The 22,318-nt window shown below is 39.4% G+C and overlaps 1 protein-coding gene and 1 long non-coding RNA gene across 3 annotated transcripts in view; both read left to right on the top strand.

Annotated features, from left to right (window-relative positions):
• The first annotated feature begins 2,752 nt into the window (after positions 1 to 2,752).
• Positions 2,753 to 14,784, top strand: LOC143035223 (uncharacterized). Of its 2 annotated transcripts, none has more exons than XM_076201979.1 (4): positions 2,753 to 2,797; positions 6,646 to 6,985; positions 10,810 to 11,020; positions 11,925 to 14,784. In XM_076201979.1, the coding sequence occupies exons 2-4, from the start codon at positions 6,775 to 6,777 to the stop codon at positions 12,289 to 12,291; spliced, it is 789 nt and encodes a 262-aa protein (XP_076058094.1). In that variant the 5' UTR covers positions 2,753 to 2,797; positions 6,646 to 6,774; the 3' UTR covers positions 12,292 to 14,784. The 2 variants fall into 2 exon arrangements, with proteins under 2 accessions (XP_076058094.1, XP_076058093.1); XM_076201978.1 differs by lacking the exon at positions 2,753 to 2,797 and adding an exon at positions 2,818 to 2,918.
• Positions 14,785 to 20,060: 5,276 nt separating this feature from the next.
• Positions 20,061 to 22,318, top strand: part of LOC143035226 (uncharacterized) — a 57,188-nt gene continuing 54,930 nt past the window's right edge. Inside the window, exon 1 of the long non-coding RNA XR_012967302.1 lies at positions 20,061 to 20,164. This is a non-coding gene — a long non-coding RNA (uncharacterized LOC143035226). The remainder of the gene's footprint in view (positions 20,165 to 22,318) is intronic.

Below are 22,318 nucleotides of genomic sequence, written 5' to 3' on the forward strand. Positions count from 1 at the left end.
ATAGCTCCCAGTAGATTTTCTGATATGGGCCTGATGTGGCCTGTACATCCATCTCTGTACTTTCAGCTGAACTTGTGGAGATAGCGGCAGAATGGACGATATAACTTATCTAAGTTACTTTAGACATTTATAACTTCGGAGCATATTCCAATTGTTATTAATTCTAATACGAAATGAATTATCACTCTTTTTTTCTAATTTTGATTTTTTTTTATACCCTTTTGATCTATAGTCGTCCTGTACGAAAAAAAAAATGTCTTCATGAAGTATCTTGTCATAGATAAAGACCTGGACAGTATTATTAGATTTAAAGGTGTCTAATGTTACCTGGAATATTTTTAGTACTTACCAAAGTCAATAATAGCTCAATAAATCACACAAACTCTTTTTGTGCAACTTGAAATTACTGATCTTATTCCAAAAACATAATCTGCTTCAGCCGTTCTCGTAAAACCTACCCGTAGCGGCATCCGCTTCGCAATGACGTCATAGATTCTGTTCATTCTTCATGCATCGTCATTATGTTTGATTAAACAGTGGTCGTGTCGAGTGCTGCAGGCTACTATATCAAATCTGGGAATTATGAAAATGAGGAAAGAACTACCGAGGAAAGTTCACGATTGGAAAGAAAAGAATAGGATAAAAGAAGCGGAGGATAATAACACGACTTAATAGCCTAGAACTCAAAGAGAAAGGCAGAAGAAAGCTGATTATAAAAATAATAAATGCCCAACAACAATTATATAATTTACGCACAGAACATTCACGGAGAGCTAAATGATGGGGCTAGATTCTATTACAATATTACTAAATACTGTTTTTCAGGATTTTGCAAAACAAATGATAAGATATCTATAGATTTATCAGATGAATAAGCTTAGAAAAATAACATCAGGAAAATAAGTGAATGACAAGGGAATTACATAGAATAAATATAACTGAAAGGAAAATACAACAAAACAATGCAAAAGAGAGTGCCTGCAGTATAGGAAGAAACTATTCATTTGCTGGAATTGATTGGTATGTTCTTAGCGATACTTAATGCTTTCGTTTTTATACAGTATGTAAATGGGTGAATGAGCGTTGCCCGAGGGAAACGCACGCGTCAGTGTCGACGGAACAAGGGGAGAGAAAGTAGTGAGTGAGAAAAGTGCAGAGGAAGAAAATATAGAGAAGAATTAGCTAAGGTAGGATTGATAGGCGTTATTAGTGAAAGAGAGTGTGGTTTATGGCGCTATATTCGCGTCTCTTTGTGTCAGTGACCCACGTCATGGAACATGACAATGGGTTTACTTATAGATTGTCTGGAGGCGACACTCGGTTTCACATGTCAATAGGAAATGTGGGATATATCGAAGAAAAAAATATGTGAAATACCATTAGAGAGAAGTTGATGGATGCGGATGAAACAACTGAAATTAAATTATGATAAAACTGGGTGTTTAATTGTAGGGAAACAAAGTGATAGATGGAGACTTGACGTTTCTCAATTAAACATCAATAATGAGACGATACAAATAGCAATTTTTGTAAAAGATCAAGGAGTGATGGTGAACTGCAATTTAAAGTTTAAAGAACACATAAATAAAATTGAGAGAATATCTGGATACCACTTGATGGAACTACAAAAATGCTTGCACATAACCATGTTATTATTAGACTTGACTACTGCAGTTCCTTATGTTATGGTCTACCCAATTATCTAGAGAAAAAAAAAAATTAATCTGTCACCGAGAGAGAGAATAACACAGATTCTCATTGACCTACATTGGTTGCCAATCAAAGCAAGGATAGTATACAAAGTATGTGTCATGATGTGTCAAACGCTAAAATCTGGGAAGGCAAGATATATACGTGAGCTACTAAAGGACTTCCATATTGACATGGACTTTGCTCTCCGTGTGTAGACGATCGGGCGTGTTCGTCGGTCAGTGTGGTTGGCGGGCAAATCCTGCCGGGTCTACCCGTGAATGTTGTCCACACGACCGAGTTCATGAATATTGGGCATGCCCGACAATGACAGTAGTGCGTGGAGTGGGGTACGACAAATATGGCGCTTAGCATTGTCAAGAAGATATTGTACACCATGATAATTGCTTTGTGTCTAAAGAAAAGGAAACATGGGATGTGGGAGGGAAGCCTGCTGTGGGTTCACGATATTAACTTGCACTCTGGCACTTTGACCGTTTGCCCTTCAAATGTGCCCGTTAACGGGCATGCCCGCTCGTCTGGACAGGCCTTAGGACAGTGCACAGACTTTATGAACCAAGGTACAATTTGCAACTTGGTGTTAGAGCCTCTGAAAAATGTGCACCACGGCTTTATAATAACTTGCCAGCCCATGTCAAGACTACCAAAATTTTTTAGATCTTAAGAATAATGATAAATGAATAAATAGATGAATTTATATGGCAAATGATCTATATACATGAAGTGCAGATAGATAATCACTAGGTATAGGAAAGAGAACCAACATGGTTATGGTGGAAATTATAAAAAAAAAAAAAGTTAATTTTTTATAAGTGGGACTGGGAGGTCAGACAGGTCGAAAAATGATAGCAAAGTTTGCAGGAGTGACGTGGCAAAGGTTAGCATAGTCATATGGGTCAGGGAACGGTATGATAGATGCCTTTGTACAGCACTGGGATCGAAATATCTGATTGATTAATCGAGAATCATATCCACGGCAATTTACTATAACATTGAAATAGTTACCGCCTACCATATTTCGTTTTCTGTCAAGGATATGTAGAAAACGTCTGATGTTATTTGTTTTCCCTGTGTTTATGTTTTGGTCGTAAGTACATTACACTATGCGTACCGTGGTTGTTAGGAAATGTCATGTAGAAGGGTTGGCAATTCTGTAGGAAGTCCTTTTATCTAGGAAAAGTGTTCGTAGATTTCATTGATTAGTGCAGGTATTTGAAATAATTTCACTACTTTGTATTTGATCTCAGAACGTGTGCCTGTAGTTAGTTGTTCTTTTCAATACTTCTTTGATTTTGATTAGAAAAAGTGTATTACTCATGTATTGTTTGTCATGGGCTGGACGTAGTATATATCGCCAAGGCCAACATGTGAGCCCTCTGCAACCACTTGCATATTTTCGCATGATTCAGTTTAGCTATCCCAACTAGGTAGCTGCTGCTAGCAGAAATGGTTAAGAACCGCTGTCTTATTAAACCTAGAGAACCAAGCCCAAGGAGGTGATGAAAAACATCTTTGATATATTACCAAACGTTTCAGCAATGAGGTTACCATCATCAACAAATCTACCATGTAATGAAAACATGGGTATTTATTTAGAAGTGCACACCGCAATATACCATTGGAAAATTAATTATTAATTTTGTAAATTATAATACATCAATGTAATATGCATTTTTCTTGGCTGAAATTAATAACGAGAAAGTTGTTAAAACTGATTTACTAATGAACGACGTTGCGGCCGGTGAATGATACTCCATATTTGTTTTGATAGAAGCCAAGGTCAAAGAAATGAAAGGACGATACATTCATCTATTCTAGCCTAACCCTCATAACATAAGCTATATTTAGTAATATGGTATTCATAATTCTAAAGATCATCTGGGTTGTCATTGATGTCATGGATGCTGATGGCCTGATTAAATACTCAATCAGACTGCAGGGAATAGAGTTGTTGCATAGCATGAAGGAAGCCCTATTGTCCTATGGTTTTCAGTTTTCCTAATTGTTTTCTATGTGGCTCTTTATCAAAAGCTTTTTGTAAATCTAGGAAAGCACAATTAGCCCAAACGTCCCTTTCCTGTATTGTATCTAATAGTCTTGAGTAAAAGCAGATCAGATGTGTGGCACATGATCTTCCCTGTCAGAATCCAAACTGTTTCAGATTTAGTATGTTGTTCTCCTCCAGATGTTTTGTCCATCTGTCTCTCATAACTTTTTCATGAATTTTTGCTATGGTACTTGTAAGGGAAACCGGTCTGTAATTTATTGGGTCTTCCTTGTTTCCTCCTTTATATACCGGTACATTGTTGGCATTTTCCAGTCTTCTGGTATTTTTCCTTCCTTAAGCAAAAATCTTATATTTATTTTGCCTGCTAAATCTTCTTTACACTTCTTTCGTATCCAGGTTGCAATTCCATCCAGGCCATGTGATTTCCTGACATCAAGGCTTGGTATTTGATGTATTATTTCAGCTCTTGTTGCTATTATTTTCCCTGTAGGAGAGGATCTCGCCTCTCACCCTTCATCCCAGTGCCATACTTTTTTGCTAGTGAAAACCGACTTGAAATGTTTGCTCATGAGCTCGGCCATTTCTATATCTTCTGTATATTCCATTTTCCCTTGGTGTAGTTTCTCTATTTCATGCTTGTTTTTCAGTTTGCCACTCGCATATCTATAGAATAGTTTTGGTTGATCTGTACATTTTTCTATTATGTCTTTTTCATAATTTCTTTTTTCTTCCCTGCATATTTTTATATATTCATTCCTTTCATTGATATATAATTTCCACTTTCTAGGATTTTTCTCTTTTTTCCATTTTTTTTCCTGCACTTTCTGTTTAACCAACACTTATTATATTTCTTTTCCTGTTTATGTTTTGGTACATATTTATCCACCCTTTCATTATAGATTTTCAGAATCTTCCAATTTTCTTCCACTCATATCTTTTAATTGTGAAATTTATCCCAACTTGCTTCTTGCAAAAATTTATTCAGTTTCACAAAGTCTGTTGTATTATATACCATTCTCTCCTTTTTGTATTTCTCATTTCTCTCCATATGTATTTCCTTTAGTTCAAATTCAAGTAATATATGGTCACTCTTCCCAATTGGTGTCTTGTATTCAATTTTATCCACAATTTCAGGTTCTGACATAAAGAATAGATCCAGTCTTGACAGGTCTTCATTATTTTTATATCAGGTGTTATCCTTTACCTATTGTGTTATTATATATATTCCAGTCATGTCAATGCATTTCCCCATAATTCCTCTCCACCTTTCACTGTTATCTCTTCCCAGCAGATTTCTTTGCAGTTAAAATCCCCCATAAGTACCACATTTCCTTCATCTTTCAGCACCCCAGTTAATGAAATCCTTGTCTCTTCTAACATTTTAGAGTAATCTCACTCCAAGAACCCATTTTTGGGGGTATATAGATCACAAATATTCTCTTTTTCATGTCTTTATCTACAACTTTTATCGTGATCATTTCCACACAGTTCCCTCCATTTATAACCTTCATCACATTTAAATTTTTCTTAGCCAAGAACATGATTCCACCCTGTTTTTCCTCTCTATTTCTTAGTCAGTGATTATATAATCCATTTCCAACACTCTTATGTGATAGTGGACCCCTTAATTTTGTCTCTACACTTGCTATTATGTCTGGTTTTGCTTCTGACAAGTAATCATTAAGCTCATTTAATCCTGAAATTGAACCATTTATATTAGTATAAGCCACTTTAATTTTCTGCACTCTACATCTCTTTAATTGTTCCTTTCATTTCCTTTTCTTGAATATACTATTTTCTCAGTCTCATGTCTAACACTCTCCAAAAGAAATTCTTTTTCTTGGACTCTATTTGATTTTATTATTATTATTATTATTATTTTATTATTATTATTATTATTTTTTAGCTTCTCTTCTTAATGTCTTCTCTCTTTCTCTTTCCCCAAAGTTCATATCTCTTTTTATCCATACATCTTTATAGTGCTCATTATTACTTAACCTACTTGTTCTTGCTAGTATCTCTTCTGCCGACCTTTGTGACCTTAGTTTGATCTTTAGGGGTCAATTTCTTTCTACCTACATTCCTATTCTATGCACTTCCTCTATTTCCTTTTCTAATTCTTGCTCTCTATCTTGTATTACTCTCAAAACATCTATTGCTAAATCTTTCTCTTCTTTTTCTCTCACAAATCTAACTAGGTTATTTTTTTCTTTTAGACCAAATACCACTATGCACTTTTATTTGTTTACTGTCTCACCAAAATTTCCTTTTCTTTGATTACCTGAATGACTGTTTCCTTAGTTTTCTCTTGCATTTGTTGCTGAACAATTTCTTTAAAGGATACTTTATCTTTTTCATGATCTTTCCATTGTTTCTTGAGTTGTAATATATTTTCCTCTTTTATACTTCCTCCAATTTTTTCAGTCATTACCTTTATTTGTTCATTCTTCTCTTATATGGTTGTATTATTTGTGGTATCTTTACTTTTCAGTTCATCATTTTCAGGTTTTACCTCAGCTAATTCTTTTTTAGGGCATTCCCTTCCCATATTTTTTTCAGCATTTTCTTTCTTTAATTCACTAATCTCTTTGTAATACACATGTTGATCCCTGATCCCTATGGTCTGGACTCATTTTGGCCACTACCAGATGACTATTTCACCACACTCTGCTGAGATGGTTAAGCATTATTGAAACAAAATATAATTTAGGCCATGTAAGAAAATTTTTGTTTTGTGTTCCTCACCCATCCCCAGAAAAAGTAGTATATCTAGGGGCTTGGATGATAATCAGGCACACCATTTCGTTGTTTTGCTAATATATATATATATATACATATATATATATATATATATATATATTATATATATATATATATATATATATATATATATATATATATATATAAAATTCTCTCTCTTTTGTAAGGATATTATATTTTACTTAAGTAGACATTAGTGACTGCAGAACTATGCCATTGTGCCCATAATAGCAGAAAAAGAGAATTTAAAATCAGTGCAGTCATGTGGTAGAATTGAAAATCCTACTTAGGTTTTAATGGTGGAGAAGAGGACAGCCAGCATAAATCCAAACTTAAGAATGAACATGACAAGTAGTGAATTCTGTGAAATTAAGCTAGATGTCAAGGAAGAAGAAGTTGAAACCATTGTTCCAGATTGTGGATCTCCCTTACCCTTGTATGGGTCACTGGAGCCCAAATATGAATCTCTCCAACGTGTCCAACCAATAGAAGAAAAAGAAGTTGAAGGTAAGCAGAGATGAACTGGGAAATTGTGACATCTCTCTCTCTCTCTCTCTCTCTCTCTCTCTCTCTCTCTCTCTCTCTCTCTCTCTCTCTCTCTCTCTCTCTATGCAGTACCAATAGTCACTCTTTTTATGAAAGGCCCAAAAAACAGTTATTTCTATTCATTTTGAGCCTTTTTTTTATATAAAGATCTCTTTTATTAGCTCAATTCATATTCAATTTCTATCCTGGATTTTAATATAGCTCAACTGAGCATCACTATTATCTGTGATCTGTTTCCTCCAGATTTACTTAGTCATACCATTAGATAAGTTTCATTAGTCCTTAAGGTAGGAGCAGCAGTATCTTGTTGGTAAAGAATTCTAATAAAATCAGTTTTTACTAAGGTAACTGAACCAGATGCACTGCACTAGTGAATACCAATGTCCTACAAACAACACAAAATATAGTCTATCTATATATCAAGGACCAAGTCATAATCCATGTACCCACTCCCACCCACTGCCCTGGGTCAAGAGCAATGCAGCAAGACACAGTACATCCACAGCAAGGCCACTTCACTTACTCAATGACCCCCACTCTCTATCCCATCATGCGGAAAATAGAGAAGATGGGAAGAAATACCATTCAGGCTGTGTCAAAATATTATTCACACATAACCACTCCCTACTCCCCCCACCATCCCCCACCATCCCCCACCTTCTCCCTTCCTTGCATCACAGTATCATCTCTATACAGCCATTCTCCACTCACCCCTATTTACTGCCTTCTCTCTTCTTTGCTCAACAGACTTCATCCATTCATGTCATCCTTGGTTATCCCCTCAAGTTCCCATCCACCTCTGCCTTCCACACCTCTTTTACTAATCTCTTTTCTCTCATTCTTTCCATGTGTCCAATCCCAGTACTCATTCATCAGCCCTATCTGCCATCTTTTCTACCCCTGCTCTCCATCTCACCTCCTCATTTCTCACTGTCCAACGTCATGACCTCAACCATACTTCTCAGATATTTCATCTCAAACACATTTAAACTTTCTGCTTCTTAGATTCCTTGTCTCCATCCCATACAGTGCCATCAGCACAACCAGTTCTTCATATAATCTCTTTGCATCCATTCCCAAATGCTTATTTCTTTTGACACTTTTTAATTTCTTAAGGCATTTGTTTAGATATGTATATTAGATATAACACATTTAAACTTCTATGCCTCTCTTAAGCTCAAAGCTCATACAGTATCATCAGCACAATCACCCCTTCATAAAATCTCCTCTGTGTCCATTCCCAGATGCCTATTTCTCATGAACAATACTTTTTATTCCCCCAAGGCATTTATTTGCTTCTCTCAGTCTACAATTTACTTCCACCATTCCTTTTCCTGGCACATGGGACCCCCAAATACCTAAAAATATCCACTTCCTCCAGCACCTCTCCTTTAAGACTTACTCCCAACTCTCTGCCATTCTCTTCCCTTGTACATCTCATCACCTTGCTTTTACCCACATTTACCTTCAACTTCCTCCTATAGCATACCTCTAACTCCATCACTAACTCCCTTAATCTCCCCTCTGAGCCAACCACAAGTACAGTGTTGTCAGTAAACAACAACTGACTCACCTCCCACTTCTCTCCATTTTCTTTAACCATCTCCAATTCCCTGCCCATTACCCTTGCACCCCATCCATGTACACATTAGCCATGGTGGCATGACACAGCCCTGATGCATCTCTCTCCATTCCCAGTTCTAACACAGGTCCCACTACTTTTGTAAAAACATCTTTACTGCCCATAACAGTTTTCTCCCAATCCTATACATCTGCAATACCTTCCACAGTGCCTTCTTGTTTACCCTGTCATAAATCTTTTCCAAACCCTTAAAGGCCAGAAAACATCCTTACCTTATGTTAAACTATAGGGGTACTCCTCCAGTCCCCTGGCACTCTAGCCTCCCTAAGACACATTTTAAACAACCTCACTAGCCATTCCAGTATTACTGTACCTCCATTCTTCAGACACCCATGTCACACCCATGCTATCATCATTTATAAACTACTTGTACTTCATTTTCTCTTATTTCTCTTCCATTTTCCTCTCCTATCACCATAATTTTCTCTGCACCACCCACTGCTACCTCCAATCCCTCCTCCTCATTCAACAGCTCTCTAAAATACTTTGCCCTTCTTCCCCTTATCACTTCCTCTTCCAATAATATCTGTCCATGTGCACCTTTTACCTTTTCTTCTCTGCTTGATTCACCTCCACTTGCTCTCTTAACTTCCTTCAAAAACATATTTTTATTACTTTCAAAAAGCATATTGATTAGGTGTTTGTCAGACTGAATATTAAAGATTCAAATTGTACTACATGTCATTTTATTTGGGAACTGTTCCATTTATTGACCTTCACAGTGAGATGGTTCTAGCTTCTTCCAGATTGAATCTTTGTTCAAACAGCCTATAGCCAAATGAATAAATCTATGCCTTTCCCAGCTGGTCATCCTTCTTTCACTTTATGACTAATCTCATCTTGCAAGTGAAAGTGCATGAAAGCACAAATTACAGGCAGTTTTTCATTACCATTTTAATCATACTTCAAAAATGTACTGAACCAGTTAACACCCTCCCTCAAATGTATGATTTGTATATTTATAAAAAAAAGATAATATAAGAAAAATTATGGCCCCTTACTTTGCCTGAACCCAGACTGTTCAGACATCAGGAGTCTTTGCATACAGGAGGAAACGAACACCAGCAATAAAGCCCCGTGCCTGGCACACTGAGCAATGTAATACTGCAGTAGTTGTTGTAGTCCAGCTGATCCCCTTCCCTCTTCCAGATGGAGACAACTACCCCCCTTTTTTCCAGTCAGGGAATGACTGACGGCACCTCATGCAACCCTCACCTGCAGTCAGCAACTTGGTGACTGTCACGTGAACACTAAGGGAAGCTTGCTGCAAGGAGGGTTAGCCATTACATCTGCCCAAAGTACTCAGCCCAGTGATCTCTACACACATCCATGTCTGACACTTATTGTCCATCTACTACACAGTGCTCACTTGGGTCACAGTGGAATTTCCTCAGAACTCAGTAAGCAGGTCTGAAGCCATTCACATTGAATTGGTTCATGGAATCCTTAATTATTCCTTTGACATGTGACCACTAAACTCTATATTCCACATAACTTTCCCAGTCATCAGCCCTACAGAGAAATCCTTCCCACAACAACCAAGAACCATGTTGACATGACAGTCCAGGTGACTGTCCAGTTTTAAAAATGTGTCAACATAGATTAGGCCTGGCCACAGAAGCAAATTGCCCCAGATGCAATCACCACATAGAAGAACACCAAACATGTCATCTTATACTGCCTTACTGTAGCCTAACATAGGCAGCAATATAATATCTCTTCCTTGAGTGACTTGTGGGCCAATTCATTGGCCATTCCTGATTACCTGGAAGTAAAGTACCTCTTACAAGAGAGACCTTGGGCAATGGATTGATTGATTAATCTTTCTTTGAGAGCACTAGTTCATTGTTTCAAAATTCTATATTTCCTCAGGTTCATAGCCAATCAGGTAGCATGGCACTTCTATGTTTTCTTTAGTGTCTCATGCAATCCCACACCACTTCTTGACCTTGTATGTTCCCCAATGTATTCTCCCCCCACCTCTCTGTCACTATCTCTGTCTAGGTGGTAATATTTTCTCAGAAATACAAAATATTGATATGACTTGGAAAGACTGATTAAGTAATTGACATCCACTTTTCTAGGTAAAAGAGCAGATGTAGATATAACACACCAAACTTGCACACTATTTTTCATTTTTCAGAAAATCCAATTCTTGCAGGCTACCTCTTTAAGGCAAACCCTTGTGGTACCAGAGATCACTGCAGTGCTCTGGTACAGAATTTAAGAAAGGAACTTACAGAAGCATTGACGAAGTTGAAGGCTGAACAAAAGAGAAATCAACGTTTGCAAACTAGAAACAATGAACTGGAACGGAAAAACAAGTACTTGCAGCAGTGTCTGGATATGCAAAGGTGGTTATCATTATTTTAAGAGTTATTGTAGTCATAAGAATGTGTTCCTTTTTCAGAAGCTACTACCATGGTAATCATAGGGGAGCTTATTTCTCTGAAAGGGATGTTAAGGCATAGTGTATTGGTGAGGTTTGTATTAGGTTGTTCCCACATCTGAGTAGAATTTTGATGTCTTATCTTTTCATGGTTGACATTTTACAAACAAAAAAATTTATGTGGCTCAGGGTTGTGTTAAGGCTGTTCCATTGAATGGGTGGGAATATATGTAAAATAGCATGACAAGAAGCATCACTGGGGGAAATAATATGCAAGTAGTGCACTGTGATTTGGCATGCTTTTGCAAAGTTTTGTGACTTGTTTTCTATAGAAACTAAATATAAGGGAAGACTTAGAGTTGTTTCTTTTATGTAATACATTCACCTTTTTGGCACATGCTGGAAGATTGACTGGGTATAGGAATGTGCTTAGTTTTGTGAAAATGTGACAGCTTTTACTGTGCCTGGGTCACATTTTTTTTCTTTAAGTCTCCTGCTTCTTGTATATTTTTTGCTGCCTACTTATGGAGATGCAACCACCACATAGAAGACACAGAATGCCTCTACTGCAGTGGTCCATACTAACAATCTCCAGACAATAACACAATATCTCTTCTCTAAGTGACTTATGGTCTCAACAGGAGGCTGTTGCTAGTTTCCTATATACCATGGGTCTTCTACAAGAGAGATTAGGGGCAACAGATTGTTTGATTCATTAGTATTGTTAGGAAATGATAAATGTAGTTTTATATATTTATACCATCTTATAACTAATGTGAATCATATTCTTATATGTATAGTGAAACATCGTTTATGTATCTAATTGTTATTATTATTTTTTCCTCCAAATGAATGGATGATGATGCCAGTGGGAGAGAAACAATCAAAGAAAGAGACGGTCAGCAGATAAGGAGCGAAACATCAGAAAGTGAACGACAGAAAATAATTTCACTTCACATGGCTAACATCCAAGCGAAAGATATATCCCGCATGCTTAATGTACACAAAACAACTGTTTATCGGTGGATCAAGAGGCATGAAGAGAATGAGAATCTAAAAAACCTACCTAGAAGTGGAGCACCCCGTCGCAAACCCAGGAAGGAAGATAGGTTGACTACTTGCACAAGTCAACAACCTTTAACCAATGTGGTTGCCATTAGAAACAAAATTAAAAGAAATGGTTTACATGCAGCTGGTATACACAAAAATCATACTACCAAGACATTTTCAACTTAACAGAATAAACAAGACTAATGTGCAGTATGCACTGTACATGATTCAATTTAGAATTCAATCATAATACTGTGATAAAAAATCTGACAAGTACAGGGAATTTCCTTGCTGGCACCTAGACAGTATCAGGTAACTAGTTCCTGTAGTTAATTAAGCAAAAGAAAATGATTCTGTTGTATTTTATAGATTTCAGAATTTTTTATTTTGCTTCATTAAGGTACAAGCTAGAATTTTCTTTTAAAGTAAGAAGATCAGGACATGCAATCTTTTAGATGTAGCTGTAGAAAAAAATAGCAGAACTTACCTGCTTAATTGTAGTATACAGGAACAGGAGCTATGCTCACAGGGTTTGTCTCTTTCTCCATCTATCATACCTAGCTTTAAATTTGTTTATAGTTTTAATTTGGGCAATATGATGTTGGATAGGTGCAAGTTGTAATTTTTTTATTTAGACAATAAACAATGAAAGACTAAATCAGGTGGCAAAAGAAAAGGCAACATTCCTTTTCAGTTATAATGGTTTAATTTTGTTTATATTTTTGTCGGTGACCAACATTATCTTCTGGTAGGTGCCAGTGGGATATCTTTTGATTGTAAGATACTATAAAGAAACTAATAAAAGAAAACCAAATACATTTGTTTCCTCAAATTATATAAAACTTCTGGTGTTACTATATTTTTTCCAGTTTAGGAATGAAATAATAGCAACTTTATTAAATCATCCCTTTTTCATGGTACACAGATGGTACATATACCAAAAGGCTTTTTCCCCTTTTAAAGGGGTGGCTGAGTCAAAGCATACACCCACACCATACCCATTAAATAGATAAATAAATATAGTAAAATAAATAGATAAATAAATAATGTTGTCCCTCCTATCTTAGCTTCTTGTGGATGAAGGGTCATCCCAGTCCTCTGCTACACTCACTTATGTCAGAGGCTGTGTAGCAATACACAACACCTCCACAGCAGGGCCTGACAACTGGAACTGGTTTACCTTACATGGTAAGTCTCCCCCCCCCACCTCATCAGTCAAGAAATTTTCAGAGCAGACAATAAGAATTTCCTTTTCATTTACAATCACTCTCCATTCACATGTCTTTTGCCCTTTCCCATCCTGAAGAGGCATTCCTTTTACATCCAGTGCACCTTTCACCTGATCCATCCAACTCATTCTTGGTCTTCCCCTCAAGTTACCTTCATCCACTTCAGCTTCCCGCACTCATTTTACTAGTCATTCTTTATTCATTATTTTCATATGACCAAATAATCCTAGCATTCTTTGAATAACCCCATCTGCCAGGTCTGTTTCCACCCCACTCTTTGCTTCACTTTTTTCAATCATCATCATCATCATCACTATCCATACTCATAACCCACATCTTACATCTCGAACACATTTAGACTTTTCATTTTTATTCTACTTTTGTTTTTCTTTTATCCTTCACTACTTCCCATACTTCTCTCAGGTTCTGGTATTCTTTCTCTTTTTCTTTTACAATCAATTTCTTCATCCTCGGCACTTCTTTGCCTCCGCTTTTTTCTCCCCATCATTCTTGCTCAATTTCCTTTCCACCAGATAATGATTTGAAAATCCACTACTCTTCCATGAATACATTTACATCCAGATTTATTGTAATCGTCCTTTTGTGTATCACTACATAGTTCTTTAATAACCTATTGACTGCCCTCCTACATATGCCCTTGGAGTGCACTTTACCTTTCCTCTTAATGTGTTCTCCATCATCATTTGCCTTCACACATCTTGAGTTTTTGTAGGAGAAAAATAAAGATTAGGGATTCCAAGTCCCCTCTGTCCAATTTAGTTGTGTTTGACAAATACACAGGAACGTGGTAGTGACAAAACCCCCCCCCACACAAACACACACACCACCATCACCAGAAGGGGATCAGAGAAGGGAGAGATTAAGTGGTAAAGAATAAGTTGAAGGGAACATCACAAGTACAAAAGTATGTCATTGTTCCTTTATTAAATTTTACCATAATGTAAATTAATGATGCGTTGCTCTGGTCCATAAGGGCACTTCAGAAAGTCACAAATGTGCCAACTGCATTTTGCCATGTACTCCATATCCCATACAAAGGTATCCTTCAAATAAGCTATGTCATTATTAGCAGTAAATTGATTCACTGAAACTGGTTGAATCTCTCTGCACAAGGGGGATTCTCTTTGCTGAGTGAAATCACTTGGCAACAACTATAGTAATAAGTTTCTCTTTTATGTTAATGTGATTCTCCCCCCCCCCCCATAAAACACATCATTAACCTTTCCCTCACAAAGAAACTGGTAACCATTGCCAGCTTCCTTTGGACAAAAGGACTCTAATAGAAGGAACATGAAGTAACCATAAAGTGCATCAATGTGTCTCTTTTTAGTTAATGTGATTTTTTTTCTCTCTCCATAAAACACATCATTCCCCTTTCCCTTACACAGAAACTGGTAACCATTGCAAGCTTCCTTTGGATGAAAGGACTCTAAATAAAGGAACATGAAGTAACCATTAAAGTGCATCACTGTGATTGAAAAAATCAGAGACGATAATTTTCATATCTAGTATGTATTTTCCCCCATTTGATAGGGAATCCAGGCAGCAGAAGCATCTCTTCATTTATGCCCACTCCAGGCACTAATTGTTAATAAATATGAATCATGTAAAGGCTTGATGCATTTTTCTTATCCTTTTTAATTAAATAGGTCACTGAATCCCTCTTCTAAATTTCCATCTATATTTCTTCTATGAATTGCTCCATGATGTCTTGCTTTCTTATCAGCTAGGTTATTTTGAAGACAAAACTGGATTACACACTAAAGTAGCCTAAAGAAGTAGCTGTCCATGTTTCACATACAAGGTGGTGTACCATGGTTGCACAAATCCCAGGTTTAATCATGACTAGCTCAATTTCAACTTTGTATAGAAAGAGACTATGCTATACTTAGCATGATATACTTGTAAATGCAATACTTTCAATAGTGGAACCTAACATTTTATTTTCAGATTATCTAATAGTCTAGAAATGTTATTGGTAATAGGCAAGTGACAGGATATCATTTAATCAGCTGTTCCTTTGAACCCCTTCCATACGATGATGCCTACATAAGTGTCATGAGGCTCGAGTGGGTACATGAGGATGCCTGTGTCGTCATCATGATTATATTCATTTTGTAGTTGCAGCCTGTGAACTGGCTTGATCATATTTTCTGTGGTTATTAATATTCAGAGTGAAAGAGATTGAGTAATACAGCTGTAACTTTATATTTTATAACACGAGTTTTGTGATGCGTTATCGAATCATTGTACATCAGGCAGATGATGCTGCCTGTGAGAATTAGACAATACATGAATTCAAATCTAAATATAATGGTTGGAAATTAAGGATATAGACCCAGTTGGAACTGTACATGAATTTGAGGTTAGGTTTGATCAATTAAAGAGTAGGAGAAGGACCCAATGAGCTTTGCTCCTTTTCTGTAAACTGCATGTAGTTAAAATACAATTAGGCAAATACATATGGCTACATATATCTTCAAGGATTGCACAGCACTAGGAACATATATATATCTATTGTGAAGGACCCCAACGCCATTAGTTCCCTTTGTAACTGGTGTCATCATCCACTACTGTCATAAGGGTACACAACAGCAACAGTAACATTAAATAATTAACCTATTGCCCTGGTTCTCTCCTGCAAGTGACCCTCAGCCCCTGGTAAACCAGCCATGACTACCATTTCAGTCCATAGATTAGTGTGTGAAAATATTTTGTTGCTTTGTAGAAGAAGCAAGTGTAGGGCAGTGTAGTATGAGGTACTCTGTCTTCCATGTGGTTGTATCTGGAGCAATCCTCTCTCATACTCTGATGGCTTAACAATAATAACCCAGCACATTAAACACAAAATAGCAGCAAAGAACACCCAAGCTTACTTGAACAAATTGGAACAATGGCTCAGAAAAAATAAAATGGAAGCTTCACCCCAGAAGTCAATAGTAACATTGCTCACTCCAAACAGTCATGAATAAAACACCCTATAGTGAAATTAAATGGCCAAACCTTTCCATTGGAAAGGAACCCAAAATTCTAAGTCTATTTGATGCTCGTATGACATTAAGTCCACATGTCAAAGACTTGATGGTGAAAACCAACAAGAAAAGAAACCTATTGAAAACCATCATCAACACCCTTGGAGAGCAAAAAGAAACTCTAATAACTATCTATAAACAGTTCATAAGAACCACCCTAGAATATGTCTCCACGGCATTGTTTCCAACAATTGGTAAATTTAACACAAATAACTACAAATCCTGCAGAATGGAGCACTGAGAGTAATAACAGGATGCACCAAAACCATCCCAGTATGACATCTATGTATAGAAACAAAAACCCTCCCAATAGAACATCACATGAAAATAACAGGAACACAATTCTATGCCAGAACCCTTGACAACACACACCCTGGTTCTGGTGTGGCAGTGTCTAAGTCATGGGGCCAACCCCCAACCCCAAGAATGGAAAGATACCTGGGAGCAGTTTTGGTTACCCAAGACAAGTACGACAACCCGTAATTTTTTTTTTTTTTTTTTTTTTTTTTTTTTGAGAGAGAGAGAGAGAGAGCAATCATAAACACCACAAATTACACTTGTCTGACATACTGCAAACCCATCACCTTGAGCCATTTGACAGAGCTCAGGTTAATGCAATTTATGCAAAGACTGGGGCCACATCACTTGCACAACTATTGCTGACAAAACACTACACAAACTCCTGGACCTTTTCCTCATACCCACCTATAACCTCGCCCTTACCTCCCCACCCTCAGCCTGCATCTTCACCCATGCCCTCCCCTTTTCCCCACCCTCCCCCATCCACTCCCCCTCCTCCAAACCCTTCCCCACATGTACCCCAACTTTGTGCAGCGACTTACAACATGTACAGAAGACACAACATTGATGCCATTAATGCAAAAAAAATAAAACACGAACTCAAACACTTCCTCAAACAACACAACATACATGTTACCATCATACAAGAAATAAAACTACGACAATCACATAAAACCCCCTCGTTTCATAATTTCACCACCATCAGACAAGACTGGACCGATGGCAGCGATGGTGGACGCATCACCCTAAACCCACCAATCCATCTGTTTTGTAGAGGAAAAGCTGGTTAGGGCCAGGCTGGTGGGCTATCCAGTGAAGTTCACACTGGCCGGGGTGGAGTAGCACCCAAGAGTTTCTGCTGCCAGGAGAGGTCAAGGACTAAAGAAAAAGGTAGTGAATCACGTCATAGGGGAAATGCAGGGCATGCTTCCTGCAAAGCTAAACCTTGGAATCTGGGGCAAGTTCAAGCTAATCCCCGAAGCCGCTCCGGTGCTACCAGTGCTGACAATTCGGGAGCCACCAGTCGCATTGTCCTCACCAGGCTAAATGTGCCATACGCAGTGGTCCTTACTTGTCAGGGGAACGCTTTAAGTGGCACAGGGAAGGGGTAGAAGTTACTCCTAAGTGCCCCAACTGCCAGGAGGAATACAATGTCTGGAGCAATAACTGCTCCGCGCTGAGGCGGGTTTTGGCGAAAGCCACTCCACCCCCCGGCCTCCTACAGGCAACTAAGGCCGAGAGCCCCAGGCCACCCCTACTCCCCCGACCGCCTCTAATGTCAGGAGAGGCATTCCCGCCATTGCCCCCCTTCCCCCCGGCTGCCGCAGTGCCACTGTAAGTACAGAGTCCGAGAGCTCATATTCCCTCCCCGGCCCAGGCACCCCCCAACCCCCTACCTAGCCACCCCTCCTTCCATGACGAAGGAGGACATGCGGGAATTTATCACCACCGTGGCTACTGCCATGAAGAAGTGTATCGAGTGACCGACTCCGCCACGACTGGGTTCCTGTTGAAGGTTGTACAAAATATTTACGACCAATTCACATTCCCCCGAGGCCATTACTACCTCCACCCCGCGGGCAGTTACTCTCCTCCCCCCTCCAACCCCCGCCCCTTCACGGTCCACGGTGAAAAACAAAAAACACTTAGCTCCTGCTGGCGCCAAGGTCAAGGCCGGAGCTGTAAAAAGCGGCACACACCCGTCCCCCACCATGCTCACAATACGGGGCTCGTCAAAGTTCTCCCCTCGAAGGAGATGACACTCCTACTTCACAGCTCGAGCTCGAGACCCCCTGCCCCGACATCAGAGGTGATGGAAGTGGACTACAACCTCTCCTCCCCCCCCCCCCCGGCCACCATCCCTGCCTTTTCCAAAGCCAGCGAGTTTCCGACTTTATGCAGCAGCGAGGAGGAAATAGAGGCAGCATAGCTAAAACCTCCCCTCCTACCTCTACGGTGCCCACCTCTCTCTCTCTCTCTCTCCCCTACCTCGACGCTGGAATAAAAAGGTCAACTAGGCCCTTTTCCAGGATGACCTAGTCCGCTGGTACCGGTCCTATGTCCCTCCACATGGCATAGACGACTTACATCGGGACTTGGTCACCGCCGTCCAAGCCGCTGCAGAACGAGCTGTCCCCAGAACGAAGCCACACTTTAATCGGCACGCTGACCAGTGGCACTGTGACGACAGCTTACGGAAGCAGAATCACTGAGTCAACGAGTTCCGTAGATTTCTGCGGCGCCATCCATCCCTCGAGGCACTGACTCTCCTGCGCTCTGCCATCAGGAACGCGCGGGCACATGGTCCTTGAGGCGGCTGAAACGTCCAACATCCCCACCTCTGCGATTTCGTCGTAGTACACTGACGGTTCTGTGGATCCCCTCACTGGGGGTAGGGTAGCGCGGTGCAAGATCGAGAGAATACAAGGTCTACTCAACAGCTATCCAGTATTTAGGTCGTTTGCGCATTGACGTCACTAGAAGTGCTTGGCCCAAAGACTATATAGGAAAGACGGGAAAGCTCACGGAGAGCCGCATCGTCCACATACATTTTACTGTGCGGCTCTCTCACTAGATGGCGTTTACGTCAATCACCAGTTTTAACTGCATCGTCTGTTTCTTTATTAAATATGTCAAAGATAAACCACAAGAACATTTTTCCAAAATGAAACCCCCATTTTAACGATTGCAGAACATGAAATAGGTAAGTCTCCCAGAAACTCTGTGGTGCCTGTACGTTTTCTCTTTTACCTAACATTTTCACTTACGTTTTCACCATTTTCTCTGTGGGCTCCCCTTCAGATGACGTCACAACATGCGCGCGAGCAGACCTTATATTCTCTCGATCTTGGCGCGGTGTTTGTAACCGCCGTTGAGTTGACGCACTCTGGAAAGAGAGTAACGGCAGCACCACTCCACAGACGGACTTTGCTGCCATCTGCAAGGCCCTGGATCACGCCCCCTCTGCTGGGGAAGGGGGGCAGACGTGATCCACACAGACTCGAGGAATGCTACTGACGTCATCCGATTAGGGAAGACAACGGATAACGTCTTCTTAATGACGTCAATCCAGCACTCGCTAAACCTCTTGCACCAGCATGAGAAGTCTGCAAAGTTTCACCGGATCTCCAGTCATATCGGGATTCCATGGAACATTATTGCGGATGCTGCTGCCAAAGAAGCGACGAGGTTCAACAGAATGACGCTGCCTGCCCCTGGCACCCACAACCACACAGATGAAGGGCATCACCATCAAAAAGGCCGGATTGATGGCCAGGGACGACTAAAGCAGCGATCTTCAAACTTCAGAATCATTACTGTGGTACTAACTCGTTACCAAGTACGAGGCAGTTCACTTGTATCCTGGTAGAAGCAAGATCTAAGAATATAAGGTCTAACCACTTCCGACCGAATTTCGAGGGAGTTGGCGCAGCGGGCCCGTGAACGTCACCTGGCTGCTCAAAGTGGGGTTAGCGGGTCCTATAGCTGTCAGTTGAAGCTGGTCCGTCGTTCAAAAATGACGTTGCCTTCGCTCGCACTGCTCCACGCAATTAGTTATATTCTGACAAATATTATATAAAATATATATATAAATATATATAAAATATTATAGTTCCTGTCTATATATATGAATATATAATATATATGATATATATATATATATATATATATATATATATATATATAATATATAAAACATTATAGTTCCTGTCTTCCTTGGCGTTTCACAGTTTTCTTCAGTGTATCACAAAGAGAAAATGGACTCAGCCAAATGACGTCAGAAGCTGCGCAGAAGAATTCCAACGGTCTGACCTGTATATTTAGACCTTGGGTAGAAGGGTGGAATCTCCCACAGAATCCGCCTAGAACAGCGTTTCTAAACCTTTTTACCTATGCATAGCCTTTAAAATAAATTGCATGTCTCAAGGAACCCCTGCGCAAAAAAACAACAACACATAGACCATATATTTTTCATTTTATTTTCAGCGTAATAATAGATTAAATAGGATGATGTCTATATCACATTATTACAATAACCAAGAATATGCCGTGCGTGTTTAACTATATTACGTATATGAAATTAAATAAAAAATCAAAAGTACATTAGCTTATCTCCTTTGTTCTAACGGAACCCTCAGGGACATTTTGCGGAACCTTAGGGTTCCGGTGAACCCTGGTTGGTGGAGAACCGCTGGCTTAGAATATCGCTGTGGGTGGCAAGTGCGCGGGAAAGGACAATCACGAGTGCTGCAATCTTTGTGAGGCTGCGGTGTAACAGTTCCTCCACCACTGCCTGCTAGATCAGTGCAGAGCCATTCTTCTTCGCCTAGGTCTCAGCCCGCCACCGTCTCCCTTTCCTAGGCAGCCCTCAGCTTCTTCGGGGCACACTCTCCCCCTGGCGCCGCCTACGGTTAATGAGTGACCTCCATTCCTGATCTCCTCTGGGCGCCACCACTCCTAACATGGGCATCACGAGGGCACCACTTCCTGTTTAGTGTTAAAAAATGGTAATAGAATAAGAAAACACGCAGGTGGAATCCTGTCTCCTTGTTGTGGATTGTATTTTATCATCTCTTCTGTCCTTGTGGACAATGTCACGCCGCTGTCATGCGACATGATGAAATAATTCACCCCATAGGTCACTGAGAGTTTTCACAGTTTTAGGATTGAGAGGAAATTTGTCATCAATACGAGGTCTAGTCTTATTAGAGAATCGGGAATCCAACAGAAGGTACGAAATCGTGCCATTAGTAGCACGGCGGCGTAATGAGGTTTTGCATGCCCCATGAAGGCGGCAATTCCTTCTATGGTTCCAATTGTTCAGCATCTGGTTGAAGCCTAAAGTTACGTTTGTGGTTTCGGGCAATCTTAAGTTTCGCCAGGTGATCACCATACTCCTGCCGAGTCTTTCCTGACCATATAAGCATAAATCAAGTTGGTTTTCTTGCTGTTTGTATCAGCAGTCCCCTGGAGGCATTACCATGAGCCACGCTGTCCGTGAACCCAAAAGGGGCAATGACCGACAGCTATAAGAGGTTAACGCCCACTGCCCCAGGCGTAGGCCTGGGTGTAGGGTATGGGTATGGGTTCTGGCACCCTATTGCCAGGTGGGATTTGTAGGTAGAATATATATATATATATATATATATATATATATATATACACATGTATATATATATACATATATATATATATATGTATATATATATATATATATGTATATGTATATATATATATATATATATATATATATATATATATAAAGCATAAAAGAAATGTAACATAAGGGAAACAATTATATATAAATAAAGAACCTGCATGCAAAATGATTAGAGGTAACGTCATACAAAATACATGACTGCTTATGGAATCCAGATATGGCACCAGCGCAAGGCGGACTGCGTATATGGGAACTGCCTAAATCTAACGACGCACGTAAACTACCTCGTAGAACAATTACGTAATGACTACGCAGACTACATACATAGATAATTATTATATAGGGATTAAGTAGTACATATACTATATAGGGAATAATTACTACTTATACTATAAAGAGAAGAATGACCACGTGTGTGTGATTCACCATGGTCTTAGATCACGTGTTGGGCTCGTGATCGGCAGCTATTT

The sequence above is a fragment of the Oratosquilla oratoria genome, chromosome 18, assembly GCF_046742065.1.
Source record: "Oratosquilla oratoria isolate Oo_2021 chromosome 18, ASM4674206v1, whole genome shotgun sequence".
NCBI classification, from domain to species: domain Eukaryota; kingdom Metazoa; phylum Arthropoda; class Malacostraca; order Stomatopoda; family Squillidae; genus Oratosquilla; species Oratosquilla oratoria.

Bases quoted from the DNA above. Each gene is read 5' to 3' on its own strand.
- LOC143035223 (XM_076201979.1), top strand. From the start codon at position 6,775: ATGGTGGAGAAGAGGACAGCCAGCATAAATCCAAACTTAAGAATGAAC. The intron at 6,986-10,809 runs GTAAGCAGAGAT...TTCATTTTTCAG, and splicing joins AGAAGAAAAAGAAGTTGAAG to AAAATCCAATTCTTGCAGGC. The intron at 11,021-11,924 runs GTGGTTATCATT...TGATGATGCCAG, and splicing joins CAGTGTCTGGATATGCAAAG to TGGGAGAGAAACAATCAAAG.